This window comes from Anser brachyrhynchus (genome assembly GCF_964034855.1).
Source record: "Anser brachyrhynchus genome assembly, chromosome: 12".
Taxonomy (NCBI): Eukaryota; Metazoa; Chordata; class Aves; order Anseriformes; family Anatidae; genus Anser; species Anser brachyrhynchus.
The window spans coordinates 29,294-56,884 of NC_137707.1; the positions used below are offsets into that span (position 1 = coordinate 29,294).

A 27,591-nucleotide genomic window follows, 5' to 3' on the forward strand; every position below is an offset into this window, starting at 1 on the left:
TTTCTCCTCTACAACTCCTGTCTCAGGAACCAAACAGCATTCCAGTGGCCTGCTTTGCTCCTTTTCCAAAGACTATCACAGCCCACCTTGCCTGTGGCACCTGATAAGCAGAAGAGAAAGCAACCACAGCAATAAAAGCCACGGCACCCTTAGGACAGTTACTCTCATCCCCTCCTTTACCTCAGCTGCTTACCTACCCCACATGGCAGATGCTTCCACCCATTTTCTGAAGCCACCTAGAGCACCTCTAAAAGAGAAACTGGAATTTTACTCTATTTGATGTAGTTAAAAAAAACTGCAGCGACAACCACAACCCAAAAATAACAGCTACCTCTGTTCGTCACTCACCAGAGTCACTCCAGAGGTAGCTCGGGTCGTGACGTCCTGTACTGCACACTGCGTTTCAGCCTGAACAAAGGAAAACACAGTCAGAAGATAAACATTCAGCTGACAGCATTAGCACCCATCCCTCAACAACAGAAGTCACCCCATATTTAATGTTTTCATTTCAAAACAGCAGTCCACTTGCCTCTGTACCTGCAAGTTAGATCCAAGCTCGAAAGGAACGGCCACCATCACCCATGCCACCTGGGAACACAGAAGGACAAAATGACCGCTGTGCTTGCAAGCGACCACCTGCCACACTGCTCCTCTGTCCCAGCCAGCCTCACCTCAGACCCTCAGAGGGAAACACCTGAACGTCTTCCCCTGTGGTGGTTTTACAGGGGTAGGCGACCGAGCTCCACCAAAACCGCTCTCTCACTCTCCCTCCTCAGAGAAGGACAAGGAGAAAATACAAGGAAAAAGGGCTCAAGGGTTGAGATAAGGACGAGGAGATTACACAGTAAATATCGTGATAGGCAAAACACACTCAGCATAGAAAGATAGAAAGATTTATTGCTTATTACTACACAATGTAGAGAAGCGAGAAACAAACGAAAGCAACCAAAAGCACCTTCCCCCCCAACCACCCTCTTCCACCTTCTCCCCCCCAGTGGTACAGGTGATCGGTGTTTATGGTCAGTCTATAGCGCTTCTTTGCCGCCACTCCTTCTCGGACACCCTCATCCCCTGTGCTGTGGGGTTCCTCCCACAGGATGCAGTCCTTGGTCAACTGATCTGGCATGGCCTTCCCACAGGCAGCAGCTCTTCCAGAACTGTTCCAGATGTAGGTCCATACCACGGGGTCCATCCCTCAGGAGCAAACTGCTCCAACCTGGGTCCCCCACGGGCAGCAGCTCCTGCCAGCTCACCTGCTCCTGCGTGGTCCCCTCTCCACGGTCTACAGGTCCGGCCCGGAATCTGCTCCGGCAAGGGTCTTCCACAGGCCGCAGCCTCCATCAGTGCAGGTCCACCTGCTCCACCGTGGCCTCCTCCACCAGCTGCAGCATGGAACCCTGCTCCACCGTGGTACTCCGTGGGCTGCAGGGGGACAGCCTGCTTCACCATGGTCCTCGCCACAGGCCGCAGGGGACTTCTGCTCCGGCACCTGGAGTACCTCTCCCCCTCCTTCTTCACTGACCTTGGCGCCTGCAAGGCTGTTCCTCACTCCTCTTGCTCTCCCAGCTGCTGCATGGACCAGCGTGGTTTTTTTTTTTTTTTCCTGTCTTAAATATGCTCTCACAGACGCGCAAACAACATCACTTATTGGCTCCGCTCAGCAGCGGGGCCCTTACCTAACATGGGGCAGCTTCTAGATTCTTCGCACAGAAGCCACCCCTAGAGCTCCCTGCTACCAAAACCTTGCCACATAAACCCCCCACGTCCCTTCACTTCGGTTAAGGGACGACCAGGCTGACAACACGCTCGCCTTCCCTCACTGCTCCGTGACACGGGGATTTCCCTGTCCAAGACTGCACCAAGCACCTGCAGAGACGAGAGAAAAGCACACCCTGAGGCACCTCACAGCCACAGCGTACCTGCTGCAATACCTCTCTCTTCCCAGTTGCTTTACTTCAGCTGCTCGTTAGCTCGATCTAAGATAAATGTGCCCGGGCGGCGCCGCGCCAAAATGTGCCCGGGCGGCGCCGCGCCAAAATGTGCCCGGGCGGCGCCGCGCCAAAATGTGCCCGGGCGGCGCCGCGCCAAAATGTGCCCGGGCGGCGCCGCGCCAAAATGTGCCCGGGCGGCGCCGCGCCAAAATGTGCCCGGGCGGCGCCGCGCCAAAATGTGCCCGGGCGGCGCCGCGCCAAAATGTGCCCGGGCGGCGCCGCGCCAAAATGTGCCCGGGCGGCGCCGCGCCAAAATGTGCCCGGGCGGCGCCGCGCCAAAATGTGCCCGGGCGGCGCCGCGCCAAAATGTGCCCGGGCGGCGCCGCGCCAAAATGTGCCCGGGCGGCGCCGCGCCAAAATGTGCCCGGGCGGCGCCGCGCCAAAATGTGCCCGGGCGGCGCCGCGCCAAAATGTGCCCGGGCGGCGCCGCGCCAAAATGTGCCCGGGCGGCGCCGCGCCAAAATGTGCCCGGGCGGCGCCGCGCCAAAATGTGCCCGGGCGGCGCCGCGCCAAAATGTGCCCGGGCGGCGCCGCGCCAAAATGTGCCCGGGCGGCGCCGCGCCAAAATGTGCCCGGGCGGCGCCGCGCCAAAATGTGCCCGGGCGGCGCCGCGCCAAAATGTGCCCGGGCGGCGCCGCGCCAAAATGTGCCCGGGCGGCGCCGCGCCAAAATGTGCCCGGGCGGCGCCGCGCCAAAATGTGCCCGGGCGGCGCCGCGCCAAAATGTGCCCGGGCGGCGCCGCGCCAAAATGTGCCCGGGCGGCGCCGCGCCAAAATGTGCCCGGGCGGCGCCGCGCCAAAATGTGCCCGGGCGGCGCCGCGCCAAAATGTGCCCGGGCGGCGCCGCGCCAAAATGTGCCCGGGCGGCGCCGCGCCAAAATGTGCCCGGGCGGCGCCGCGCCAAAATGTGCCCGGGCGGCGCCGCGCCAAAATGTGCCCGGGCGGCGCCGCGCCAAAATGTGCCCGGGCGGCGCCGCGCCAAAATGTGCCCGGGCGGCGCCGCGCCAAAATGTGCCCGGGCGGCGCCGCGCCAAAATGTGCCCGGGCGGCGCCGCGCCAAAATGTGCCCGGGCGGCGCCGCGCCAAAATGTGCCCGGGCGGCGCCGCGCCAAAATGTGCCCGGGCGGCGCCGCGCCAAAATGTGCCCGGGCGGCGCCGCGCCAAAATGTGCCCGGGCGGCGCCGCGCCAAAATGTGCCCGGGCGGCGCCGCGCCAAAATGTGCCCGGGCGGCGCCGCGCCAAAATGTGCCCGGGCGGCGCCGATCACAGACCTACCCTTTACAGATGAAAAAGGTAACTCTGATACGACCCTGCTCAGTCTCTTGGTAATACTGCGCCTACGTGGTCAAGCCTCTTGTAGTGTGTAATCAAGCTCTTTTTAGTCCTCTGGAGAGTTACACAAGTGCCTTCATACGTCTAGAGATTCAAATATAACCCAAAAACACAAGTGGATCCCACCACCCCAAAAACAAGTGAGCCAGCAACCTCTGCTAAATATCCCTCTAGTAAGTGATTTCCAAGCACTTAAAATCTAGAAATCCATAGATTCCAACCTGCCCAAAGAACCCTGCAACTGACTGAAGGAAAAACAAAGCACTTACCCCAAAGAGGAGCCCAGGCACAATGAACTCTCTAATGGCATACCTGGGGCTCATATACCATTTGGCCCCGCCCAGCACCCAAACCCAATCACCTGGGAAAGGGGAGGTGGTAAAGCACAAGAAAGTAAAAAGAGCACAAGCAGCACAGCAGCTGTGGGGTTTTTTTTTGGTGTTTTTTTTTTTAGTTTTGTATTTTGTTTGTTTGTTTTTTGTTTTTCTTTTTTTTTTTCTTTAATCTGGTTTAGCTCAATAGCATGCAGACTGCAGACAAGAGAACTGGGGTGATTCTAGAAGCAACAATCCCCATGCTTTTGCTGCAGCTTTGAATATTGAAAGGACAATATGACCAAGCAAGTAACTGAATTTTTTTCTGCTGGAATTAGCTCAAACCTTTATTTATATAGAAAGAAAAATCTGGGAGCATAACAGATTACATGCCAAAAAAAAAAAAATCAATTCCATGTAATAACATCACTCGCAGGAAAAATCACGTACTTGAGTAGGCTATCTGAAAACCAAAAGGCTATGCTGATGGGTCAAAACACACTACAGGACAAGGGAGCCTGGCCCTCTGCTGCACCAGCTTAAATCCTATCCCTACACTCACCAAGGTGCAACCCCAGCCCAAACACAGACACACCATTTCAGGCTATACGGGATGGGGCTTCAGGCACCGCTTCACCTACTGAAGAAGACCACCATCAGGAGCTGCCACGCCAGACGACCTTTTTCCTCTGAAACACCTTTCTCAGGAACCAAACAGCATTCCAGTGACCTGCTTCGCTCCTATTCTAAAGACTATCACAGCCCACCTTGCCTGTGGCACCTGATAAGCAGAAGAGAAAGCAACCACAGCAATAAAAGCCACTGCACCCTCAGGACAGTTACTCTCATCCCCTCCTTTACCTCAGCCGCTTACCTACCCCACACGGCAGATGCTTCCACCCGTTCTCTGAAGCTACCTACAGCACATCTAAAAGAGAAACTGGAATTTACTCTATTTGATGTAGTAAAATAAGTGCAGCGACAACCGCACCCCAAAAATAACACCTACCTCTGTTCATCACTCACCAGAGTCACTCCAGAGGTAGCTCGGGTCGTGACGTCCTGTACTGCACACTGCGTTTCAGCCTGAACAAAGGAAAACACAGTCAGAAAACAAACATTCAGCTGACAGCATTAGCACCCATCCCTCAACAACAGAAGTCACCCCATATTTAATGTTTTCGTTTCAAAACAGCAGTCCACTTGCCTCTGTACCTGCAAGTTAGATCCAAGCTCGAAAGGAACGGCCACCATCACCCATGTGCCACCTGCGAACACAGAAGGACAAAATGATCGCTCTGCTTGCAAGCCTCCACCTGCCACATTGCTCCTCTGTCCCAGCCAGCCTCACCTCAGACCCTCAGAGGGAAACACCTGAATGTCTTCCCTTTGCTTCAGATAAGGGATGACCAGGCTGATAGAACTCTCACCTTCCCTCATTGTTCTGAGACACGGGCATTTCCCTGTCCAAGACTTCACAAAGCCCCTGCAGAGACAAGAGAAAAGCACACCCTGAGGCACCTCACAGCCACAGCGTACCTGCTGCAATACCTATCTCTTCCCAGATCCTTTGCTTCAGCTGCTCACCAGCTCGAACTGAGATTCTTCGCTCACAGCGCCGCGGCAAACTCTGCCCGGGCCACACAACACACACTGCACAAGCTACATTGTTTAAGACACACGAGCTGGAACGTTCCTGCCCAACAATCAGTGGCATCGCACAGGAAGGATGCCGCACGCTCCTAGAAACCAAACCTACCAGTCCTGAACAGCTCCCCTGCCAGACAATTCCCCACCTCCTCCTGCCAACCATGCTCAGCACACACACTACTTGGCCGTAAAAAAAAAAAAAGTAATAACATACACACACAAAAAAAACTACTGAGCTCCACAAATGCCAAAAAGCCATGCACACACAGCAGCCCCTGCAGGGGTATTCACAGACTTACCCTTTACAGATGAAAAAGGTAACTCTGATACGACCCTGCTCAGTCTCTTGGTAATACTGCGCCTACGTGGTCAAGCCTCTTACAGTGTGTAATCAAGCTCTTTTTAGTCCTCTGGAGAGTTACACAAGTGTGTAGAGATTCAAATGTAACCCAAAAACACAAGTGGATCCCACCATCCCAAAAACAAGTGAGCCAGCAACCTCTGCTAAATATCCCTCTAGTAAGTGATTTCCAAGCACTTAAAATCTAGAAATCCATAGACTCCAACCTGCCCAAAGAACCCTGCAACTGACTGAAGGAAAAACAAAGCACTTACCCCAAAGAGGAGCCCAGGCACAATGAACTCCCTAATGGCATACCTGGGGCTCATATACCATTTGGCCCCGCCTAGCACCCAAACCCAATCACCTGGGAAAGGGGAGGGGCAAAGCACAAGAAAGTAGAAAGAGCACAAGCAGCAGCAGCTGTGGGGTTTTTTTTGTTTTTTTTTTTTTTTTTTTTGTTTTGTTTTGTTTTTTTTAAATCTGGTTTAGCTCAATAGCATGCAGACTGCAGACAAGAGAACTGGGGTGTTTCTAGAAGCAACAATCCCCATGCTTTTGCTGCAGCTTTGAATATTGAAAGGACAATATGACCAAGCAAGTAACTGAATTTTTTTCTGCTGGAATTAGCTCAAACCTTTCTTTATACAGAAAGAAAAATCTGGGAGCATAACAGATTACATGCCAAAAAAAAAAAATCAATTCCATGTAATAACATCACTTGCAGGAAAAATCACGTACTTGAGTAGGCTATCTGAAAACCAAAAGGCTATGCTGATGGGTCAAAACACACTACAGGACAACGGAGCCTGGCCCTCTGCTGCACCAACTTAAAACTCATCCCTACACTCACCAAGGTGCAACCCCAGCCCAAACACAGACACACCATTTCAGCCTCAACACAGTTTTGGAAACTGCTGGAAAGCAGGCTTCATCCTCAGGCTCCACGGCATGGGGCTTCAGGCACCGCTTCACCTACTGAAGAAGACCACCATCAGGAGCTGGCATGCCAGACCACCTTTTTCCTCTGCAACACCTTTCTCAGGAACCAAACAGCATTCCAGTGACCTGCTTTGCTCCTTTTCCAAAGACTATCACAGCCCACCTTGCCTGGGGCACCTGATAAGCACAAGAGAAAGCAACCACAGCAATAAAAGCCACTGCACCCTCAGGACAGTTACTCTCATCCCCTCCTTTACCTCAGCCGCTTACCTACCCCACATGGCAGATGCTTCCACCCGTTCTCTGAAGCTACCTACAGCAGCTCTAAAAGAGAAACTGGAATTTTACTCTATTTGATGTAGTTAAAAAAAACTGCAGCGACAACCGCACCCCAAAAATAACAGCTACCTCTGTTCATCACTCACCAGAGTCACTCCAGAGGTAGCTCGGGTCGTGACGTCCTGTACTGCACACTGCGTTTCAGCCTGAACAAAGGAAAACACAGTCAGAAGACAAACATTCAGCTGACAGCATTAGCACCCATCCCTCAACAACAGAAGTCACCCCATATTTAATGTTTTCGTTTAAAACAGCAGTCCACTTGCCTCTGTACCTGCAAGTTAGATCCAAGCTCGAAAGGAACGGCCACCATCACCCATGCCACCTGGGAACACAGAAGGACAAAATGACCACTGTGCTTACAAGCCTCCACCTGCCACAGTGCTCCTCTGTCCCAAACAGCCTCACCTCAGACCCTCAGAGGGAAACACCTGAATGTCTTCCCTTTGCTTCAGATCAGGGATCACCAGGCTGATAGAACTCTCACCTTCCCTCATTGTTCTGTGACATGGGCATTTCCCTGTCCAAGACTGCATGAAGCCCCTGCAGAGACGAGAGAAAAGCACACCCTGAGGCACCTCACAGCCACAGCGTACCTGCTGCAATACCTCTCTCTTCCCAGCTCCTTTACTTCAGCTGCTCACCAGCTCGAACTGAGATTCTTCGCTCACAGCGCCGCGGCAAACTCTGCCCGGGCCACACAACACACCCTGCACAAGCTACATTGTTTAAGACACACGAGCTGGAACATTCCTGCCCAACAATCAGTGGCATCGCACAGGAAGGATGCCGCACGCTCCTAGAAACCAAACCTACCAGTCCTGAACAGCTCCCCTGCCAGACAATTCCCCACCTCCTCCTGCCAACCACGCTCAGCACACACACTACTTGGCCTTAAAAAAAAAAAAAGTAATAACATACACACACAAAAAAAACAACTGACCTCCACAAATGCCAAAAAGCCATGCACACACAGCAGCCCCTGCAGGGGTAATCACAGACCTAGCCTTTACAGATGAAAAAGGTAAATCTGATACAACCCTGCTCAGTCTCTTGGTAATACTGCGCCTACGTGGTCAAGCCTCTTACAGTGTGTAATCAAGCTCTTTTTAGTCCTCTGGAGAGTTACACAAGTGTGTAGAGATTCAAATATAACCCAAAAACACAAGTGGATCCCACCATCCCAAAAACAAGTGAGCCAGCAACCTCTGCTAAATATCCCTCTAGTAAGTGATTTCCAAGCACTTAAAATCTAGAAATCCATGGACTCCAACCTGCCCAAAGAACCCTGCAACTGACTGAAGGAAAAACAAAGCACTTACCCCAAAGAGCAGCCCAGGCACAATGAACTCCCTAATGGCATACCTGGGGCTCATATACCATTTGGCCCCGCCCAGCACCCAAACCCAATCACCTGGGAAAGGGGAGGGGCAAAGCACAAGAAAGTAAAAAGAGCACAAGCAGCAGCAGCTGTGTTTTTTTTTTTTTTTTTAAATCTGGTTTAGCTCAATAGCATGCAGACTGCAGACAAGAGAACTGGGGTGATTCTAGAAGCAACAATCCCCATGCTTTTGCTGCAGCTTTGAATATTGAAAGGACAATACGACCAAGCAAGTAACTGAAATTTTTTCACCTGGAATTAGCTCAAACCTTTCTTTACATAGAAAGAAAAATCTAGGAGCATAACAGATCACTCATCAAAAAAAAAACCACCAATTCCATGTAATAACATCACTCGCAGCATAAATCACGTACTTGAGTAGGCTATCTGAAAACCAAAAGGCTATGCTGATGGGTCAAAACACACTACAGGACAATGGAGCCTGGCCCTCTGCTGCACCAGCTTAAATCCTATCCCTACACTCAGCAAGGTGCAACCCCAGCCCAAACACAGACACACCATTTCAGCCTCAACACAGTTTTGGAAACTGCTGGAAAGCAGGCTTCATCCTCAGCGAGGCGTGCTCAGGCTCCACGGCATGGGGCTTCAGGCACCGCTTCACCTACTGAAGAAGACCACCATCAGGAGCTGCCACGCCAGACCACCTTTTTCCTCTGAAACACCTTTCTCAGGAACCAAACAGCATTCCAGTGACCTGCTTTGCTCCTATTCTAAAGACTATCACAGCCCACCTTGCCTGTGGCACCTGATAAGCAGAAGAGAAAGAAACCACAGCAGCACAAGCCACAGCACCCTCAGGACAGTTACTCTCATCCCCTCCTTTACCTCAGCTGCTTACCTACCCCACATGGCAGATGCTTCCACCCGTTTTCTGAAGCCACCTAGAGCACCTCCAAAAGAGAAACTGGAATTTTACTCTAATTGATGTAGTAAACTAACTGCAGTGATGGGCACGAAAATGTGCCCAGATGGCAGCAATCACAGACTTACCCTTTACAGATGAAAAAGGGGACCCTGCTCAGTCTCTTGGTAATACTACCGTGCTTATGCGGTCGAGGAACCGTACCCCACCATTTCTTAAAAACGAGTTAGCCGGCAACACCTCCTAAGCACGCCTCTATTACCTGAATTCCAAGCACTGAAAATCTAGAAGGCTGCAACGTCTAAAGACTCTACAGCCACACAAACCACAGGCAAAAGCTCCAAAACTATAACAAACTGTCCCTAACCCTGAAAAAGACTACCCCTTGCAGGCCTACTGCTGCTCTTTTCAGACACATGCTTACACAGGGAGCTTCGATGATACTTATCTCCTAAACCCTGCTCCATCACTTTGCCACCAAGGTTGTAACTTTGATAATATTTGACGTATAATATTTGACATACAGCATACAGGCAAAGACTCAAGTAAGCCCCGCAATTCGGCAAAAATCATAAGGGACCCAAAACCACAAAGTAAACACACAAAGTAGCACTGCCATCCTATCCGTAAACATGCTATAACAATTACTCACCTGAAGAAGAGCTGCATGCAATACAGGCACCTATTACTAGATTGGTTTACTCTAACAGATCCTACTAGTTGTTACCTCACAAAGATGGGCGTACCGGTCTCTACTTGGAAACGCATCAGTCCATAGACTCTTAACCACCTAAAGAAACCTCCAACTCACTGAAGGAAAAACAAAGCATCTACTCTAAAGTGCAGCCCAAGCAGAATGAGCTCTCTGATGGGATGCCTGTGACTCAATGACCACTAGGCCCTCCCTGGAACCCAAAGCCAATCACCTGGGAAAGGGGAGGGGCAAAACACAAGAAAGGAGAAAGAGGAGAAGCAGCAGCTGTAGTTTATTTTTTTTTTTGCTTCAGCTTTGATTATTGAAAGCTTTTCTCCTCTACAACTCCTGTCTCAGGAACCAAACAGCATTCCAGTGACCTGCTTTGCTCCTTTTCCAAAGACTATCACAGCCCACCTTGCCTGTGGCACCTGATAAGCAGAAGAGAAAGCAACCACAGCAATAAAAGCCACAGCACCCTTAGGACAGTTACTCTCATCCCCTCCTTTACCTCAGCTGCTTACCTACCCCACATGGCAGATGCTTCCACCCATTTTCTGAAGCCACCTAGAGCACCTCTAAAAGAGAAACTGGAATTTTACTCTATTTGATGTAGTTAAAAAAAACTGCAGCGACAACCACAACCCAAAAATAACAGCTACCTCTGTTCGTCACTCACCAGAGTCACTCCAGAGGTAGCTCGGGTCGTGACGTCCTGTACTGCACACTGCGTTTCAGCCTGAACAAAGGAAAACACAGTCAGAAGATAAACATTCAGCTGACAGCATTAGCACCCATCCCTCAACAACAGAAGTCACCCCATATTTAATGTTTTCATTTCAAAACAGCAGTCCACTTGCCTCTGTACCTGCAAGTTAGATCCAAGCTCGAAAGGAACGGCCACCATCACCCATGCCACCTGGGAACACAGAAGGACAAAATGACCGCTGTGCTTGCAAGCGACCACCTGCCACACTGCTCCTCTGTCCCAGCCAGCCTCACCTCAGACCCTCAGAGGGAAACACCTGAACGTCTTCCCCTGTGGTGGTTTTACAGGGGTAGGCGACCGAGCTCCACCAAAACCGCTCTCTCACTCTCCCTCCTCAGAGAAGGACAAGGAGAAAATACAAGGAAAAAGGGCTCAAGGGTTGAGATAAGGACGAGGAGATTACACAGTAAATATCGTGATAGGCAAAACACACTCAGCATAGAAAGATAGAAAGATTTATTGCTTATTACTACACAATGTAGAGAAGCGAGAAACAAACGAAAGCAACCAAAAGCACCTTCCCCCCCAACCACCCTCTTCCACCTTCTCCCCCCCAGCGGTACAGGTGATCGGTGTTTATGGTCAGTCTATAGCGCTTCTTTGCCGCCACTCCTTCTCGGACGCCCTCATCCCCTGTGCTGAGGGGTTCCTCCCACAGGATGCAGTCCTTGGTCAACTGATCTGGCATGGCCTTCCCACAGGCAGCAGCTCTTCCAGAACTGTTCCAGATGTAGGTCCATACCACGGGGTCCATCCCTCAGGAGCAAACTGCTCCAACCTGGGTCCCCCACGGGCAGCAGCTCCTGCCAGCTCACCTGCTCCTGCGTGGTCCCCTCTCCACGGTCTACAGGTCCGGCCCGGAATCTGCTCCGGCAAGGGTCTTCCACAGGCCGCAGCCTCCATCAGTGCAGGTCCACCTGCTCCACCGTGGCCTCCTCCACCAGCTGCAGCATGGAACCCTGCTCCACCGTGGTACTCCGTGGGCTGCAGGGGGACAGCCTGCTTCACCATGGTCCTCGCCACAGGCCGCAGGGGACTTCTGCTCCGGCACCTGGAGTACCTCTCCCCCTCCTTCTTCACTGACCTTGGCGCCTGCAAGGCTGTTCCTCACTCCTCTTGCTCTCCCAGCTGCTGCATGGACCAGCGTGGTTTTTTTTTTTTCCTGTCTTAAATATGCTCTCACAGACGCGCAAACAACATCACTTATTGGCTCCGCTCAGCAGCGGGGCCCTTACCTAACATGGGGCAGCTTCTAGATTCTTCGCACAGAAGCCACCCCTAGAGCTCCCTGCTACCAAAACCTTGCCACATAAACCCCCCACGTCCCTTCACTTCGGTTAAGGGACGACCAGGCTGACAACACGCTCGCCTTCCCTCACTGCTCCGTGACACGGGGATTTCCCTGTCCAAGACTGCACCAAGCACCCGCAGAGACGAGAGAAAAGCACACCCTGAGGCACCTCACAGCCACAGCGTACCTACTGCAATACCTCTCTCTTCCCAGTTGCTTTACTTCAGCTGCTCGTTAGCTCGATCTAAGATAAATGTGCCCGGGCGGCGCCGCGCCAAAATGTGCCCGGGCGGCGCCGCGCCAAAATGTGCCCGGGCGGCGCCGCGCCAAAATGTGCCCGGGCGGCGCCGCGCCAAAATGTGCCCGGGCGGCGCCGCGCCAAAATGTGCCCGGGCGGCGCCGCGCCAAAATGTGCCCGGGCGGCGCCGCGCCAAAATGTGCCCGGGCGGCGCCGCGCCAAAATGTGCCCGGGCGGCGCCGCGCCAAAATGTGCCCGGGCGGCGCCGCGCCAAAATGTGCCCGGGCGGCGCCGCGCCAAAATGTGCCCGGGCGGCGCCGCGCCAAAATGTGCCCGGGCGGCGCCGCGCCAAAATGTGCCCGGGCGGCGCCGCGCCAAAATGTGCCCGGGCGGCGCCGCGCCAAAATGTGCCCGGGCGGCGCCGCGCCAAAATGTGCCCGGGCGGCGCCGCGCCAAAATGTGCCCGGGCGGCGCCGCGCCAAAATGTGCCCGGGCGGCGCCGCGCCAAAATGTGCCCGGGCGGCGCCGCGCCAAAATGTGCCCGGGCGGCGCCGCGCCAAAATGTGCCCGGGCGGCGCCGCGCCAAAATGTGCCCGGGCGGCGCCGCGCCAAAATGTGCCCGGGCGGCGCCGCGCCAAAATGTGCCCGGGCGGCGCCGCGCCAAAATGTGCCCGGGCGGCGCCGCGCCAAAATGTGCCCGGGCGGCGCCGCGCCAAAATGTGCCCGGGCGGCGCCGCGCCAAAATGTGCCCGGGCGGCGCCGCGCCAAAATGTGCCCGGGCGGCGCCGCGCCAAAATGTGCCCGGGCGGCGCCGCGCCAAAATGTGCCCGGGCGGCGCCGCGCCAAAATGTGCCCGGGCGGCGCCGCGCCAAAATGTGCCCGGGCGGCGCCGCGCCAAAATGTGCCCGGGCGGCGCCGCGCCAAAATGTGCCCGGGCGGCGCCGCGCCAAAATGTGCCCGGGCGGCGCCGCGCCAAAATGTGCCCGGGCGGCGCCGCGCCAAAATGTGCCCGGGCGGCGCCGCGCCAAAATGTGCCCGGGCGGCGCCGCGCCAAAATGTGCCCGGGCGGCGCCGCGCCAAAATGTGCCCGGGCGGCGCCGCGCCAAAATGTGCCCGGGCGGCGCCGCGCCAAAATGTGCCCGGGCGGCGCCGATCACAGACCTACCCTTTACAGATGAAAAAGGTAAATCTGATACGACCCTGCTCAGTCTCTTGGTAATACTGCGCCTACGTGGTCAAGCCTCTTGTAGTGTGTAATCAAGCTCTTTTTAGTCCTCTGGAGAGTTACACAAGTGCCTTCATACGTCTAGAGATTCAAATATAACCCAAAAACACAAGTGGATCCCACCATCCCAAAAACAAGTGAGCCAGCAGCCTCTGCTAAATATCCCTCTAGTAAGTGATTTCCAAGCACTTAAAATCTAGAAATCCATGGACTCCAACCTGCCCAAAGAACCCTGCAACTGACTGAAGGAAAAACAAAGCACTTACCCCAAAGAGGAGCCCAGGCACAATGAACTCTCTAATGGCATACCTGGGGCTCATATACCATTTGGCCCCGCCCAGCACCCAAACCCAATCACCTGGGAAAGGAGAGGTGGTAAAGCACAAGAAAGTAAAAAGAGCACAAGCAGCACAGCAGCTGTGGGTTTTTTCTTGGTGTTTTTTTTAGTTTTGTATTTTGTTTGTTTGTTTTTTGTTTTTCTTTTTTTTTTCTTTAATCTGGTTTAGCTCAATAGCATGCAGACTGCAGACAAGAGAACTGGGGTGATTCTAGAAGCAACAATACCCATGCTTTTGCTGCAGCTTTGAATATTGAAAGGACAATATGACCAAGCAAGTAACTGAAATTTTTTCACCTAGAATTAGCTCAAACCTTTATTTATATAGAAAGAAAAATCTGGGAGCATAACAGATTACATGCAAAAAAAAAAATCAATTCCATGTAATAACATCACTCGCAGGAAAAATCACGTACTTGAGTAGGCTATCTGAAAACCAAAAGGCTATGCTGATGGGTCAAAACACACTACAGGACAATGGAGCCTGGCCCTCTGCTGCACCAACTTAAAACTCATCCCTACACTCACCAAGGTGCAACCCCAGCCCAAACACAGACACACCATTTCAGCCTCAACACAGTTTTGGAAACTGCTGGAAAGCAGGCTTCAACCTCAGCGAGGCGTGCTCAGGCTACACGGGATGGGGCTTCAGGCACCGCTTCACCTACTGAAGACGACCACCATCAGGAGCTGCCACGCCAGACGACCTTTTTCCTCTGAAACACCTTTCTCAGGAACCAAACAGCATTCCAGTGACCTGCTTCGCTCCTATTCTAAAGACTATCACAGCCCACCTTGCCTGTGGCACCTGATAAACACAAGAGAAAGCAACCACAGCAATAAAAGACACTGCACCCTCAGGACAGTTACTCTCATCCCCTCCTTTACCTCAGCCGCTTACCTACCCCACACGGCAGATGCTTCCACCCGTTCTCTGAAGCTACCTACAGCACCTCTAAAAGAGAAACTGGAATTTACTCTATTTGATGTAGTAAAATAAGTGCAGCGACAACCGCACCCCAAAAATAACACCTACCTCTGTTCATCACTCACCAGAGTCACTCCAGAGGTAGCTCGGGTCGTGACGTCCTGTACTGCACACTGCGTTTCAGCCTGAACAAAGGAAAACACAGTCAGACGATAAACATTCAGCTGACAGCATTAGCACCCATCCCTCAACAACAGAAGTCACCCCATATTTAATGTTTTCATTTCAAAACAGCAGTCCACTTGCCTCTGTACCTGCAAGTTAGATCCAAGCTCGAAAGGAACGGCCACCATCACCCATGCCACCTGGGAACACAGAAGGACAAAATGACCACTGTGCTTGCAAGCCACCACCTGCCACTCTGCTCCTCTGTCCCAAACAGCCTCACCTCAGACCCTCAGAGGGAAACACCTGAATGTCTTCCCTTTGCTTCAGATCAGGGATCACCAGGCTGATAAAACTCTCACCTTCCCTCATTGTTCTGTGACACGGGCATTTCCCTGTCCAAGACTGCATGAAGCCCCTGCAGAGACGAGAGAAAAGCACACCCTGAGGCACCTCACAGCCACAGCGTACCTGCTGCAATACCTCTCTCTTCCCAGCTCCTTTACTTCAGCTGCTCACCAGCTCGAACTGAGATTCTTCGCTCACAGCGCCGCGGCAAACTCTGCCCGGGCCACACAACACACACGGCACAAGCTACATTGTTTAATGTTATAAGCGAGACCACGCAATTTTCTGGTCTATCGAAGATAATTTATTTATTAAGTAAGCAGGTACAAGCAAAACAGCGCTGGGCGGCTGGGGAGTCTCCGCTCCATCACAGCACGCAACTTTCCCTTTTCAGTGTCGCCGTTTTATAGCATCCAAGTTCGGCTTGTCAGCATCCAAGTTCGGCTTGTCAGGACTTGTTGAATCTTCTGAAGCTGTGCAGTTCGTTCTGTTTCTTTCAATGATCATGCGTTGTGCTCGTGTTCAAGGGTAGTAAAGCAGCAAACAGTATTTCACAGAGTCTTTGTTTTACCAAGGACGTTTATCCAACACCCCCTCCCCACTATCTACTTGCTTAGTCTTCCCCCTCAACAAGGTCGCAAATTGCAAAACCTTATCTTCTCAGCAGATTCTCTGAATTCTTTTTAAAGACAATGAACAAACACCTGCTAATTTATCACAATCCCTCCTTTTTCTTTTTCTAACATATTTTGTTCATTGATGAATTTTTGAAGCACTTGTTTGCTCAATATTAAAGTTGCTGCGTCATCCTCCTCCTGTTCAAGAGATTCATATTTCGCACACACAAGCATAAGTTGAGCTGCCTCTAATCGGTTTTTTACAATTGTGATTATTTGATTGAATATACGTGGTCCAAAGGTTAGTGTAAATATGAGCAGCAACAAAGGTCCTGCTATAGCTGATAGCAGTGTAGTGAGCCAAGGTGAGTAATTAAACCAGGATTCGTACCAGTTTCGGTGGGCTTCATTCTCCCTTTTTCGTTTTTCTAGCCCTTCTCTCAATTTAGTCATTGTATCCCTCACCACTCCAGTATGATCAGCATATACACAACACTCCTCTCGTAGGGCTGCACACAATGCTCCTTATTGTAGAAAAATCAGATCTAATCCCCTACGATTTTGTAGTACTACTTCAGATAAGGATCGCACAGATTTCTCTAAAGCTTATATAGATTGCTCGATACGGGCCAAATCCTCATCTACAGCAATGCGTAACGAGGTAAATTCTTGGCTTTGTTTTACCAGAGAGGTAATTCCAGTTCCAGCTCCTGCAGCCCCCAGAATCATCAGAGTGGCTAAAGTAAGAGCCGTAATAGGCTCTCTCTTCCTTAAGTGGTTTTTTGCCATAGCATGTTGGATGTACATATACTCCTCAGAATGGTAAAGAATCCTTGGGATAATTACTACCTGTACACAGAAATCATGAGACGAGTTGAACAATTTCAAAGATAACATGGAGTCACCCCCAGAGACGAACATACCCATCTGGTGTTATCTGCTGGTATTAACCATTTTTCTTTGTCTAATTGTGTAACATTTTCTGTAATATTGCATAGATGGAACTTCTCACCAGGGACCGTGCCTACGCATCTGCCATTCCCAGTTACTTCCGTTAACGTTATTGCTACATCCCTTCCCCAATTGCATTGAGGGGGATCGGTTTTGTTTGAACGGGTGGTCTCTCCCAGATCCCCAATGGCGTCGTAATATGGGGGCCTTATATCAAGACATAACCAGCAAGGTCTAGGCACGTCTGGATTTGTTTGATTCAACAACTGATAACTAGCATTCACGATTCTCCATATGTTATTCCCGGTCACCCCTTCATTTCTAATCCCGTACTCCGGGTTTACTGATTTATTAGCAACCTCCAGTGGTTTAGGGCTATTAGGAGTGTCCTGGTTCCAGTTAGGACAGAGTTAATTTTTCCTCATAGTAGCTGGTAGGGTGCTATGTTTTGGATTAGGATGAGAAGAGCGCTGATAACATGCTGATGTTTTAATTGTTGCAGAGCAGTGTTTACACCAGGCCAAGGACTTTTCGGCTTCTCGCTCTGTCCTGCCAGCGAGCAGGCTAGGGGTGCAGCAGGAGCTGGGAGGGGACAGACCCAGGACAGCTGACCCAAACTGGCCAAAGGGGTATTCCATACCATCTGACGTCATGCTAAACAATATATAGGGGTGGCTGGCCGGGGTGGGGGGCCGGCTGCTCGGGGATAGGCTGGGCATCGGTCAGCGGGTGGTGAGCAATTGCAATGTGCATCACTTGTTTCTTACACATTATTATTATTAATACTATTATCATTATCACTATTATTACTATTGTTATTATTATATTCCTGTCTTAATAAACTGTCTTTATCTCAACTCACAGGCTTCACTTTCCCGTTTCTCTCCCCCATCCCAGAGAGGGAGGGGGGAGGGTGAGCGAACGGCTGTGTGGTGTTTAGCTGCCAGCCGGGTTAAACCACAACAAGGAGTTAGCATTCTAAAAGCTTGTGTAGGCTGAATCCTCAAAACACTCCCCGACAGTTTCTGATTTCGTCCCACCCGTTGGGGACTCTTCGTCTCTTCCTTCTTTATATAGATGATGCCTCCCCTATCAGTCCCCCAGCAGTAGTTATCTGCTGAACAACATGGTGATCTTCCCATCTAATCAGGCTCCATTTAAAAGGTTTGTGAGGGTGCGCAGACCCAGGAACAGTGTAAACAATCGTACCCATTACTATGTATCGCAAAAAAAAAAAAAATTGGCTAGGGCCCATTTTCCAGAGTTCTTTACCTGGCCACGTAATTCCCCACCGTTTCACTCTCTGCCTCGCTTGTCGGTTCGGTTGCAGCGAACTACAAGGTGCAGGTTCTTCTCGGCAGCAGCAGTGTTCTTCAGGGGAGTTTTCCAGGTAACCGCGACCTTTTTCTGATCAAACAGGGTCCCCTCTCCTCCTTTTTACGATACATAGACAGTTAGACCATACTTATCGAGTTCGTTTCAACGTGAGCTTTAAGTCATCAGGGCCTGCGACCGCTTCCCATTCGCTTTTCTGGATCGGTCCTTTCACGCCACTGGCATGCGTTCACCCCTTCTCAGCCGTCCGGATAGCCGTCTCTGTGATAAGTAAAACAACATAGGGGCCTCCCCACCGTGGTGTTAAAGACATTTCTTTCCATGTCTTAATTAGAACCCTATCTCCAGGTGGTATCCTATGGATTGCTATATCTAGCCACCAAGCCTTTCGCTTGCAACTCCCTCCGTCGGTTCATAAGCTGTATTAAATAAGGTTTTAATTGGATATCCTGTACCTGGGGATCAGATGGCATCTCTAAATCATAAGGCATACCATACAGCCTTTCAAAAGGTGAGATTCCGACATCGGCTCGGGGCTATGTCCAGATATTCAATAGTGCAAGCGGTAAACATTTCACCCAGGAGGTCTTAGTCTCTATCATAAGCTTTGTTAGTTGCTTTTTAATTTCACCATTCATTCGTTCTACCTTTCCCGAACTCTGAGGATGCCAGGGAGTGTGATATTCCCATTTAATTCCCAGAGCCTTCATCGTGTCTCGGGATACCTTTGACACAAAGTGTGGGCCTCGATCAGAGTCAATTGCTTCTATTACCCCGTATCTGGGTATGATGCTTTCTAATAATATCTTTACCATGGTTTGAGCTGTGGCCCTTGCCGTAGGGAATGCTTCAACAAAGTTTGTGAGGTGGCCTACAATAACTAATAAGTATCTATATCGCCCCGTTTTCGGAAGTTCAGTAAAATCTAATTGAATCTTTGCAAAAGGTCGATGTGCCAATTCTCGTCCTCCTCCCGGGACCCTTTTTCTCATGTGTTGAGCATTTACCCTCCGACAAGTTACGCAATCATTTACGATCCTCTTTGCTATATTATAAATCCCTATACACATATAATATGTGGCAAATTGATCCACCAACACCTGAGTACCCCAGTGCGTCTGTTCATGAAATCTCCGTAGCACCCTCATAGCTACTGATTTTGGTAACACTTCCCGTCCATCAGGCAGTACCCATTTCCCTTTATCGTTTGTTTTTTTTTTTTTTGGAACCCCCATTTGTGTCATCTTGTCTTCTTCTGTAATAGTGAAACAGAGTAAGGGGAGGGGAATGGGTCCATTCGACCACAGGGAGTTAGTCGGCCTGCACTTGTAGCAGTTTTTATAAGGCGGGCTTTCTTCCTCAGAACAATTGCATTCAATCCCATCAACTCCCCATTCACTCCAGCAATCATAACATGGAAATTCCTTTAAGTCTTTCCCACAGTATTAAGTATTATATTAAGCACTATTATATATTATGTTATTAATTATTATATTAATTATTATATATTAACTATTAAGTATAAGTATTATTTCCCACAGTCTGGGCAATCTTCCTTCGTTCTTATAATTCTTCTACTCATTAATGCTGCCCTTTTTGCCTCCTGATCTGCTAGATTATTACCCCTAACCTGAGGGGTGAGGCCTTTTTGATGCCCTTTTATATGTACTACGGCAATTTCTTTGGGCTCTCTGATAGCTTGTAAAACCTGGGTAATCAATTCCTGATGTATTAAACCCTTTCCTTGTGAATTGATGAGCCCCCTTTCTTCCCATATTTTACACAAATGTATGTACTACCCCATAAGCATATTTTGAATCTGTATATATTGTACCGCTTTTATTTTTCAGCAATTTTAGGGCCCGCAATATGGCATATAGCTCGCAAGGTTGGGTGTACCAGCTAGGACTCAAAGGTCCAGATTCCACTATCTCAAAAGTTTTCCCATTTACTAACGGGAAGGTTTACTACCTTCCCTGGGGCACCTGATAAGCAGAAGAGAAAGCAACCACAGCAATAAAAGACACTGCACCCTCAGGACAGTTACTCTCATCCCCTCCTTTACCTCAGCCGCTTACCTACCCCACACGGCAGATGCTTCCACCCGTTCTCTGAAGCTACCTACAGCACATCTAAAAGAGAAACTGGAATTTACTCTATTTGATGTAGTAAAATAAGTGCAGCGACAACCGCACCCCAAAAATAACACCTACCTCTGTTCATCACTCACCAGAGTCACTCCAGAGGCAGCTCGGGTCGGGACGTCCTGTACTGCACACTGCGTTTCAGCCTGAACAAAGGAAAACACAGTCAGAAAACAAACATTCAGCTGACAGCATTAGCACCCATCCCTCAACAACAGAAGTCACCCCATATTTAATGTTTTCGTTTCAAAACAGCAGTCCACTTGCCTCTGTACCTGCAAGTTAGATCCAAGCTCGAAAGGAACGGCCACCATCACCCATGCCACCTGGGAACACAGAAGGACAAAATGACCACTGTGCTTGCAAGCCTCCACCTGCCACACTGCTCCTCTGTCCCAAACAGCCTCACCTCAGACCCTCAGAGGGAAACACCTGAATGTCTTCCCTTCGCTTCAGATAAGGGATGACCAGGCTGAAAAAACTCTCACCTTCCCTCACTGCTCCGTGACACGGGCATTTCCCTGTCCAAGACTTCATGAAGCCCCTGCAGAGACAAGAGAAAAGCACACCCTGAGGCACCTCACAGCCACAGCGTACCTGCTGCAATACCTCTCTCTTCCCAGCTCCTTTACTTCAGCTCCTCACCAGCTCAAACTGAGATTCTTCGCTCACAGCGCTGCGGCAAACTCTGCCCGGGCCACACAACACACACTGCACAAGCTACGTTGTTTACGACACACGAGCTGGAACGTTCCTGCCCAACAACCAGTGGCATCGCACAGGAAGGATGCCGCACGCTCCTAGAAACCAAACCTACCAGTCCTGAACAGCTCCCCTGCCAGACAATTCCCCACCTCCTCCTGCCAACCACGCTCAGCACACACACTATTTGGCTCTCAAAAGAAAAAAAAGTAATAACATACACACAAAAAAAACAACTGAGCTCCACAAATGCCAAAAAGCCATGCACACACAGCAGCCCCAGCAGGGGTATGCACAGACTTACCCTTTACAGATGAAAAAGGTAACTCTGATACGACCCTGCTCAGTCTCTTGGTAATACTGCGCCTACGTGGTCAAGCCTCTTGTAGTGTGTAATCAAGCTCTTTTTAGTCCTCTGGAGAGTTACACAAGTGGCTTCATACGTCTAGAGATTCAAATGTAACCCAAAAACACAAGTGGATCCCACCATCCCAAAAACAAGTGAGCCAGCAACCTCTGCTAAATATCCCTCTAGTAAGTGATTTCCAAGCACTTAAAATCTAGAAATCCATAGACACCAACCTGCCCAAAGAACCCTGCAACTGACTGAAGGAAAAACAAAGCACTTACCCCAAAGAGCAGCCCAGGCACAATGAACTCTCCAATGCCATACCTGGGGCTCATATACCATTTGGCCCCGCCCAGCACCCAAACCCAATCACCTGGGAAAGGGGAGGGGCAAAGCACAAGAAAGTAGAAAGAGCACAAGCAGCAGCAGCTGTGTTTTTTTCTTTGTTTTTTTTTTTAAATCTGGTTTAGCTCAACAGCAGGCAGACTGCAGACAAGAGAACTGGGGTGATTCTAGAAGCAACAATACCCATGCTTTTGCTGCAGCTTTGAATATTGAAAGGACAATGTGACCAAGCAAGTGACTGAAATTTTTTCAGCTGGAATTAGCTCAAACCTTTATTTATATAGAAAGAAAAATCTGGGAGCATAACAGATCACACGCCAAAACAAAACAAAACAAAATGTGCCCGGGCGGCGCCGCGCCAAAATGTGCCCGGGCGGCGCCGATCACAGACCTACCCTTTACAGATGAAAAAGGTAACTCTGATACGACCCTGCTCAGTCTCTTGGTAATACTGCGCCTACGTGGTCAAGCCTCTTGTAGTGTGTAATCAAGCTCTTTTTAGTCCTCTGGAGAGTTACACAAGTGGCTTCATACGTCTACAGATTCAAATGTAACCCAAAAACACAAGTGGATCCCACCATCCCAAAAACAAGTGAGCCAGCAACCTCTGCTAAATATCCTTCTAGTAAGTGATTTCCAAGCACTCAAAATCTAGAAGTCCATAGACTCCAACCTGCCCAAAGAACCCTGCAACTGATTGAAGGAAAAACAAAGCACTTACCCCAAAGAGCAGCCCAGGCACAATGAACTCTCTAATGGCATACCTGGGGCTCATATACCATTTACCCCGCCCAGCACCCAAACCCAATCACCTGGGAAAGGGGAGGGGCAAAGCACAAGAAAGTAGAAAGAGCACAAGCAGCAGCAGCTGTGTTTTTTTCTTTGTTTTTTTTTTTAAATCTGGTTTAGCTCAACAGCAGGCAGACTGCAGACAAGAGAACTGGGGTGATTCTAGAAGCAACAATACCCATGCTTTTGCTGCAGCTTTGAATATTGAAAGGACAATGTGACCAAGCAAGTGACTGAAATTTTTTCAGCTGGAATTAGCTCAAACCTTTATTTATATAGAAAGAAAAATCTGGGAGCATAACAGATCACACGCCAAAACAAAACAAAACAAAATGTGCCCGGGCGGCGCCGCGCCAAAATGTGCCCGGGCGGCGCCGATCACAGACCTACCCTTTACAGATGAAAAAGGTAACTCTGATACGACCCTGCTCAGTCTCTTGGTAATACTGCGCCTACGTGGTCAAGCCTCTTGTAGTGTGTAATCAAGCTCTTTTTAGTCCTCTGGAGAGTTACACAAGTGGCTTCATACGTCTACAGATTCAAATGTAACCCAAAAACACAAGTGGATCCCACCATCCCAAAAACAAGTGAGCCAGCAACCTCTGCTAAATATCCTTCTAGTAAGTGATTTCCAAGCACTCAAAATCTAGAAGTCCATAGACTCCAACCTGCCCAAAGAACCCTGCAACTGATTGAAGGAAAAACAAAGCACTTACCCCAAAGAGCAGCCCAGGCACAATGAACTCTCTAATGGCATACCTGGGGCTCATATACCATTTACCCCGCCCAGCACCCAAACCCAATCACCTGGGAAAGGGGAGGGGCAAAGCACAAGAAAGTAGAAAGAACACAAGCAGCACAGCAGCTGAGGGGTTTTTTTTGGTGGTTTTTTTTGGTTTTGTGTTTTGTTTGTTTGTTTTTTGTTTTTCTTTTGTTTTTTCTTTAATCTGGTTTAGCTCAATAGCATGCAGACTGCAGACAAGAGAACTGGCGTGATTCTAGAAGCAACAATACCCATGCTTTTGCTGCAGCTTTGAATATTGAAAGGACAATATGACCAAGCAAGTAACTGAAATTTTTTCACCTAGAATTAGCTCAAACCTTTATTTATACAGAAAGAAAAATCTGGGAGCATAACAGATCACACGCCAAAACAAAAAAAAAATCAATTCCATGTAATAACATCACTCGCAGGAAAAATCACGTGCTTGAGTAGGCTATCTGAAAACCAAAAGGCTATGCTGATGGGTCAAACACACTACAGGACAATGGAGCCTGGCCCTCTGCTGCACCAACTTAAAACTCATCCCTACACTCACCAAGGTGCAACCCCAGCCCAAACACAGACACACTATTTCAGCCTCAACACAGTTTTGGAAACTGCTGGAAAGCAGGCTTCATCCTCAGGCTCCACGGCATGGGGCTTCAGGCACCGCTTCACCTACTGAAGCAGACCACCATCAGGAGCTGCCAGGCCAGACCACCTTTTTCCTCTGCAACACCTTTCTCAGGAACCAAACAGCATTCCAGTGACCTGCTTTGCTCCTATTCTAAAGACTATCACAGCCCACCTTGCCTGTGGCACCTGATAAGCAGAAGAGAAAGCAACCACAGCAATAAAAGCCACTGCACCCTCAGGACAGTTACTCTCATCCCCTCCTTTACCTCAGCTGCTTACCTACCCCACATGGCAGATGCTTCCACCCATTCTCTGAAGCCACCTAGAGCACCTCTAAAACAGAAACTGGAATTTTACTCTATTGGATGTAGTAAAGTAAGTGCAGCGACAACCGCACCCCAAAAATAACACCTACCTCTGTTCATCACTCACCAGAGTCACTCCAGAGGCAGCTCGGGTCGGGACGTCCTGTACTGCACACTGCATTTCAGCCTGAACAAACGAAAACACAATCAGAAGACAAATATTCAGCTGACAGCATTAGCACCCATCCCTCAACAACATAAGTGTCCTGGTTCCAGTTAGGACAGAGTTAAGTAGCTCATAGTAGCTGGTAGGGTGCTATGTTTTGGGTTAGGATGAGAAGAGCGCTGATAACATGCTGATGTTTTAATTGTTGCAGAGCAGTGCTTACACCAGGCCAAGGACTTTTCGGCTTCTTGCTCTGTCCTGCCAGCGAGCAGGCTGGGGGTGCGGCAGGAGCTGGGAGGGGACAGACCCAGGACAGCTGACCCAAACTGGCCAAAGGGGTATTCCATACCATCTGACGTCATGCTAAACAATATATAGGGGTGGCTGGCCGGGGTGGGGGGGCCGGCTGCTCGGGGATAGGCTGGGCATCGGTCAGCGGGTGGTGAGCAATTGCATTGTGCATCACTTGTTTTCTTACACATTATTATTGTTAATACTATTATCATTATCACTATTATTATTATTATTGTTATTATTATATTCCTTATATTCCTTATATTATTATATTCCTGTCTTAATAAACTGTCTTTATCTCAACTCACCGGCTTCACTTTCCCGTTTCTCTCCCCCATCCCAGAGAGGGAGGGGGGAGGGTGAGCGAACGGCTGTGTGGTGTTTAGCTGCCAGCCGGGTTAAACCACAACAGTCCTTTTGGCGCCCAACGTGGGGCCAGAAGGGTTGAGATATCGACAAATCTGACCAGAGTGTGTTAAACTAAAATTGGTATAAGTATTGGACCTGCTTAATAGTTGCTAGTGTCGATGTTGATTGCCTTAATCTCCAGTCTGCTGTACCTGTATTCCAAATTGAGTTTTATGGTGCGTTACTTTCTGTATGTGCTCCCTGTTGCACTGTTTATCCTTTCCGGGCCCTGGTTTAAGATTGTTATGGTACTGTGCGGTGTAGCAATGGCTTATGAAATGATGAAATATCTGGTCACGACTTTAACCTGGTATTTGTACTCAGCACTGACGTCGACTCTATACTTTGGAACCCATATCTCGGAAACTATTAGCAACTACACCTATTGCCTGTTTTCGTTAGGGAGCCAATCTGTGAAGGGGACAGGGGAAGACATGTTTCCCTACCTGTTCACTCTCCCTTTCTCCTTCACCACCACCCTCTTATCCCCCGAGCTAGTTACGGTGGTTCTCCGAGATGTTGAATATCCTTGGGATACTCAGACCAGCCTGCTCTTGTTGTTATGTCTCCTGAATGCGCTTCAGATTTTGTGGAGGGTTAAACAACTAGTTAGGAATCTCATCCGGAGATCTGTCTTGAGGCGGGATAGTTGCGAGTGGCAGGGAGTGTGGGAGGATATGGGCAGGTTTCTAGAGCAGTGGTCACCTCCAGTGTTTTGGACATTCACCCCTGAACAACTGCAAAATCCTAAAAAGCTGGCAGAATGCTTGAAAAAAAGGTGTCATGACTCTGGCAGTTCCAAAGTGACACAAATCACTGTAGCGTGCTGGGGTCTGGCTTGTGCCTATCGAGCTGCAATTGATGCTACTAGCAACCTAGCTCCCGCTCCTACAGCCGCTCCAGTTCCAGCTCCTGCAGCCGCTCCAGTTCCAGCTCCTGCAGCCACTCCAGCTCCAGCTCCTGCAGCCGCTCCAGCTCCAGCTCCTGCAGCCGCTCCAGCTCCTGCAGCCGCTCCAGCTCCTGCAGCCGCTCCAGCTCCAGCTCCTGCAGCCGCTCCAGCTCCTGCAGCCGCTCCAGCTCCAGCTCCTGCAGCCGCTCCAGCTCCAGCTCCTGCAGCCGCTCCAGCTTCTGCAGCCGCTCCCGCTCCTGCAGCCGCTCCAGTTCCAGCTCCTGCAGCCGCTCCAGTTCCAGCTCCTGCAGCCGCTCCAGTTCCAGCTCCTGCAGCCGCTCCAGCTCCAGCTCCTGCAGCCGCTCCAGCTCCAGCTCCTGCAGCCGCTCCTGCTCCTGCAGCCGCTCCAGCTCCAGCTCCTGCAGCCGCTCCAGCTCCTGCAGCCGCTCCAGCTCCAGCTCCTGCAGCCGCTCCAGCTCCTGCAGCCGTTCCAGCTCCAGCTCCTGCAGCCGCTCCTGCTCCAGCTCCTGCAGCCGCTCCAGCTCCTGCAGCCGCTCCAGTTCCAGCTCCTGCAGCCGTTCCAGCTCCAGCTCCTGCAGCCGCTCCAGCTCCAGCTCCCACAGCCACTCCAGTTCCAGCTCCTGCAGCCGCTCCAGCTCCAGCTCCCACAGCCACTCCAGCCCCTGCAGCAGCTCCAGCTCCTGCAGCTGCTCCCACTCCTGTGTCTGGGTCAGAGAAACGAGCTGTAGCAGTGCAAGTTGACCCCGCAGAGGGTATTCCAACCCCTGTGGCAGACCCTGTGTCTGGATTAGAGAAACGAGCTGTAGCAGTGCAAGTTGCCCCTGTAGACAAGGTGAAGAAATGGTATAGAGGCTCAGGTCGTTTACAGCGCAAACAGTCTTCTGCTAAGTCTGGGCATAGTGAAGACGAGGCTGGGCCATCAAAGGTGCAGGAGACTGAAGATGAGGATGAGGATGTCGAAAAATCAACAGTAACTACCCGGACTCTACACCAGCCATCAAAGGTGCAGGAGACTGAAGATGAGGGTGAGGGTGTCGAAAAATCAACAGTAACTACCCGGACTCTATACCAGCGTGAGCTACGAGATGTGCGAAAAGATTTTGGTCGCTGTATAGGCGAGCAGCTTGTCACCTGGCTGCTCCGGTGCTGGGACGCTGGAGCCAATTATGTGGAATTAGAGGGCAAGGAAGCCAGGTGGCTGGGATCCCTTGCTAGGGACGCATGCATTGACAAAGCAATTGGAGATGGAGCACGATCTCGCAGTCTCTGGAGGCATCTCCTGTCAGCTGTGCAGGAAAGGTATCCCTTCAAGGAAGAACTTGTATGTCTACCAGGCAAATGGAGCACCATGGAGAAGAGAATTCAGTACCTGAGGGAATTGGCCGTACGGGAAGTAATTTATAAGGACCTAGACGACGCACAAACATCCGCAGATCCAGATGCAGTCCAGTGTACACCACCTATGTGGCGGAAGTTTGTACGGAGTGCACCATCATCATATGCCAGCTCATTGGCAATAATAGCCTGGAAAGCGGAGGAGAATCCCCCAGTGAATGAAGTGGCTAAATTACTCCGGCAGTATGAAGGAAATCTCTCCTCTTCCCTACAGGCCTGTGTCTCGGCTGTGGAGAAACTCTCTGAAGAGGTCCACCAACTTAAAGAGAATTTATCTTCCCCTCCACCTGAACGAACCAGTGTCCACCAGCTAAAA

At 50.5% G+C, this 27,591-nt stretch overlaps 1 protein-coding gene across 1 annotated transcript in view; it reads right to left on the reverse strand.

Moving 5' to 3' along the window:
• LOC308176539 (uncharacterized protein) overlaps positions 1-21,450 on the reverse strand; it is a 47,831-nt gene extending 26,381 nt beyond the window's left edge. The window contains exons 1-9 of the mRNA XM_080552424.1: positions 21,220-21,450; positions 20,623-20,757; positions 20,489-20,539; positions 20,300-20,359; positions 15,181-15,236; positions 11,719-11,800; positions 11,450-11,618; positions 4,852-4,904; positions 4,646-4,722 (exon numbers count right to left, since the gene is read on the reverse strand). Of these exons, the coding sequence (XP_080408550.1) occupies positions 4,646-4,722; positions 4,852-4,904; positions 11,450-11,618; positions 11,719-11,800; positions 15,181-15,236; positions 20,300-20,359; positions 20,489-20,527 (536 nt within the window). The 5' untranslated portion in view covers positions 20,528-20,539; positions 20,623-20,757; positions 21,220-21,450. The remainder of the gene's footprint in view (positions 1-4,645; positions 4,723-4,851; positions 4,905-11,449; positions 11,619-11,718; positions 11,801-15,180; positions 15,237-20,299; positions 20,360-20,488; positions 20,540-20,622; positions 20,758-21,219) is intronic.
• Between the last annotated feature and the right edge of the window lie 6,141 nt (positions 21,451-27,591).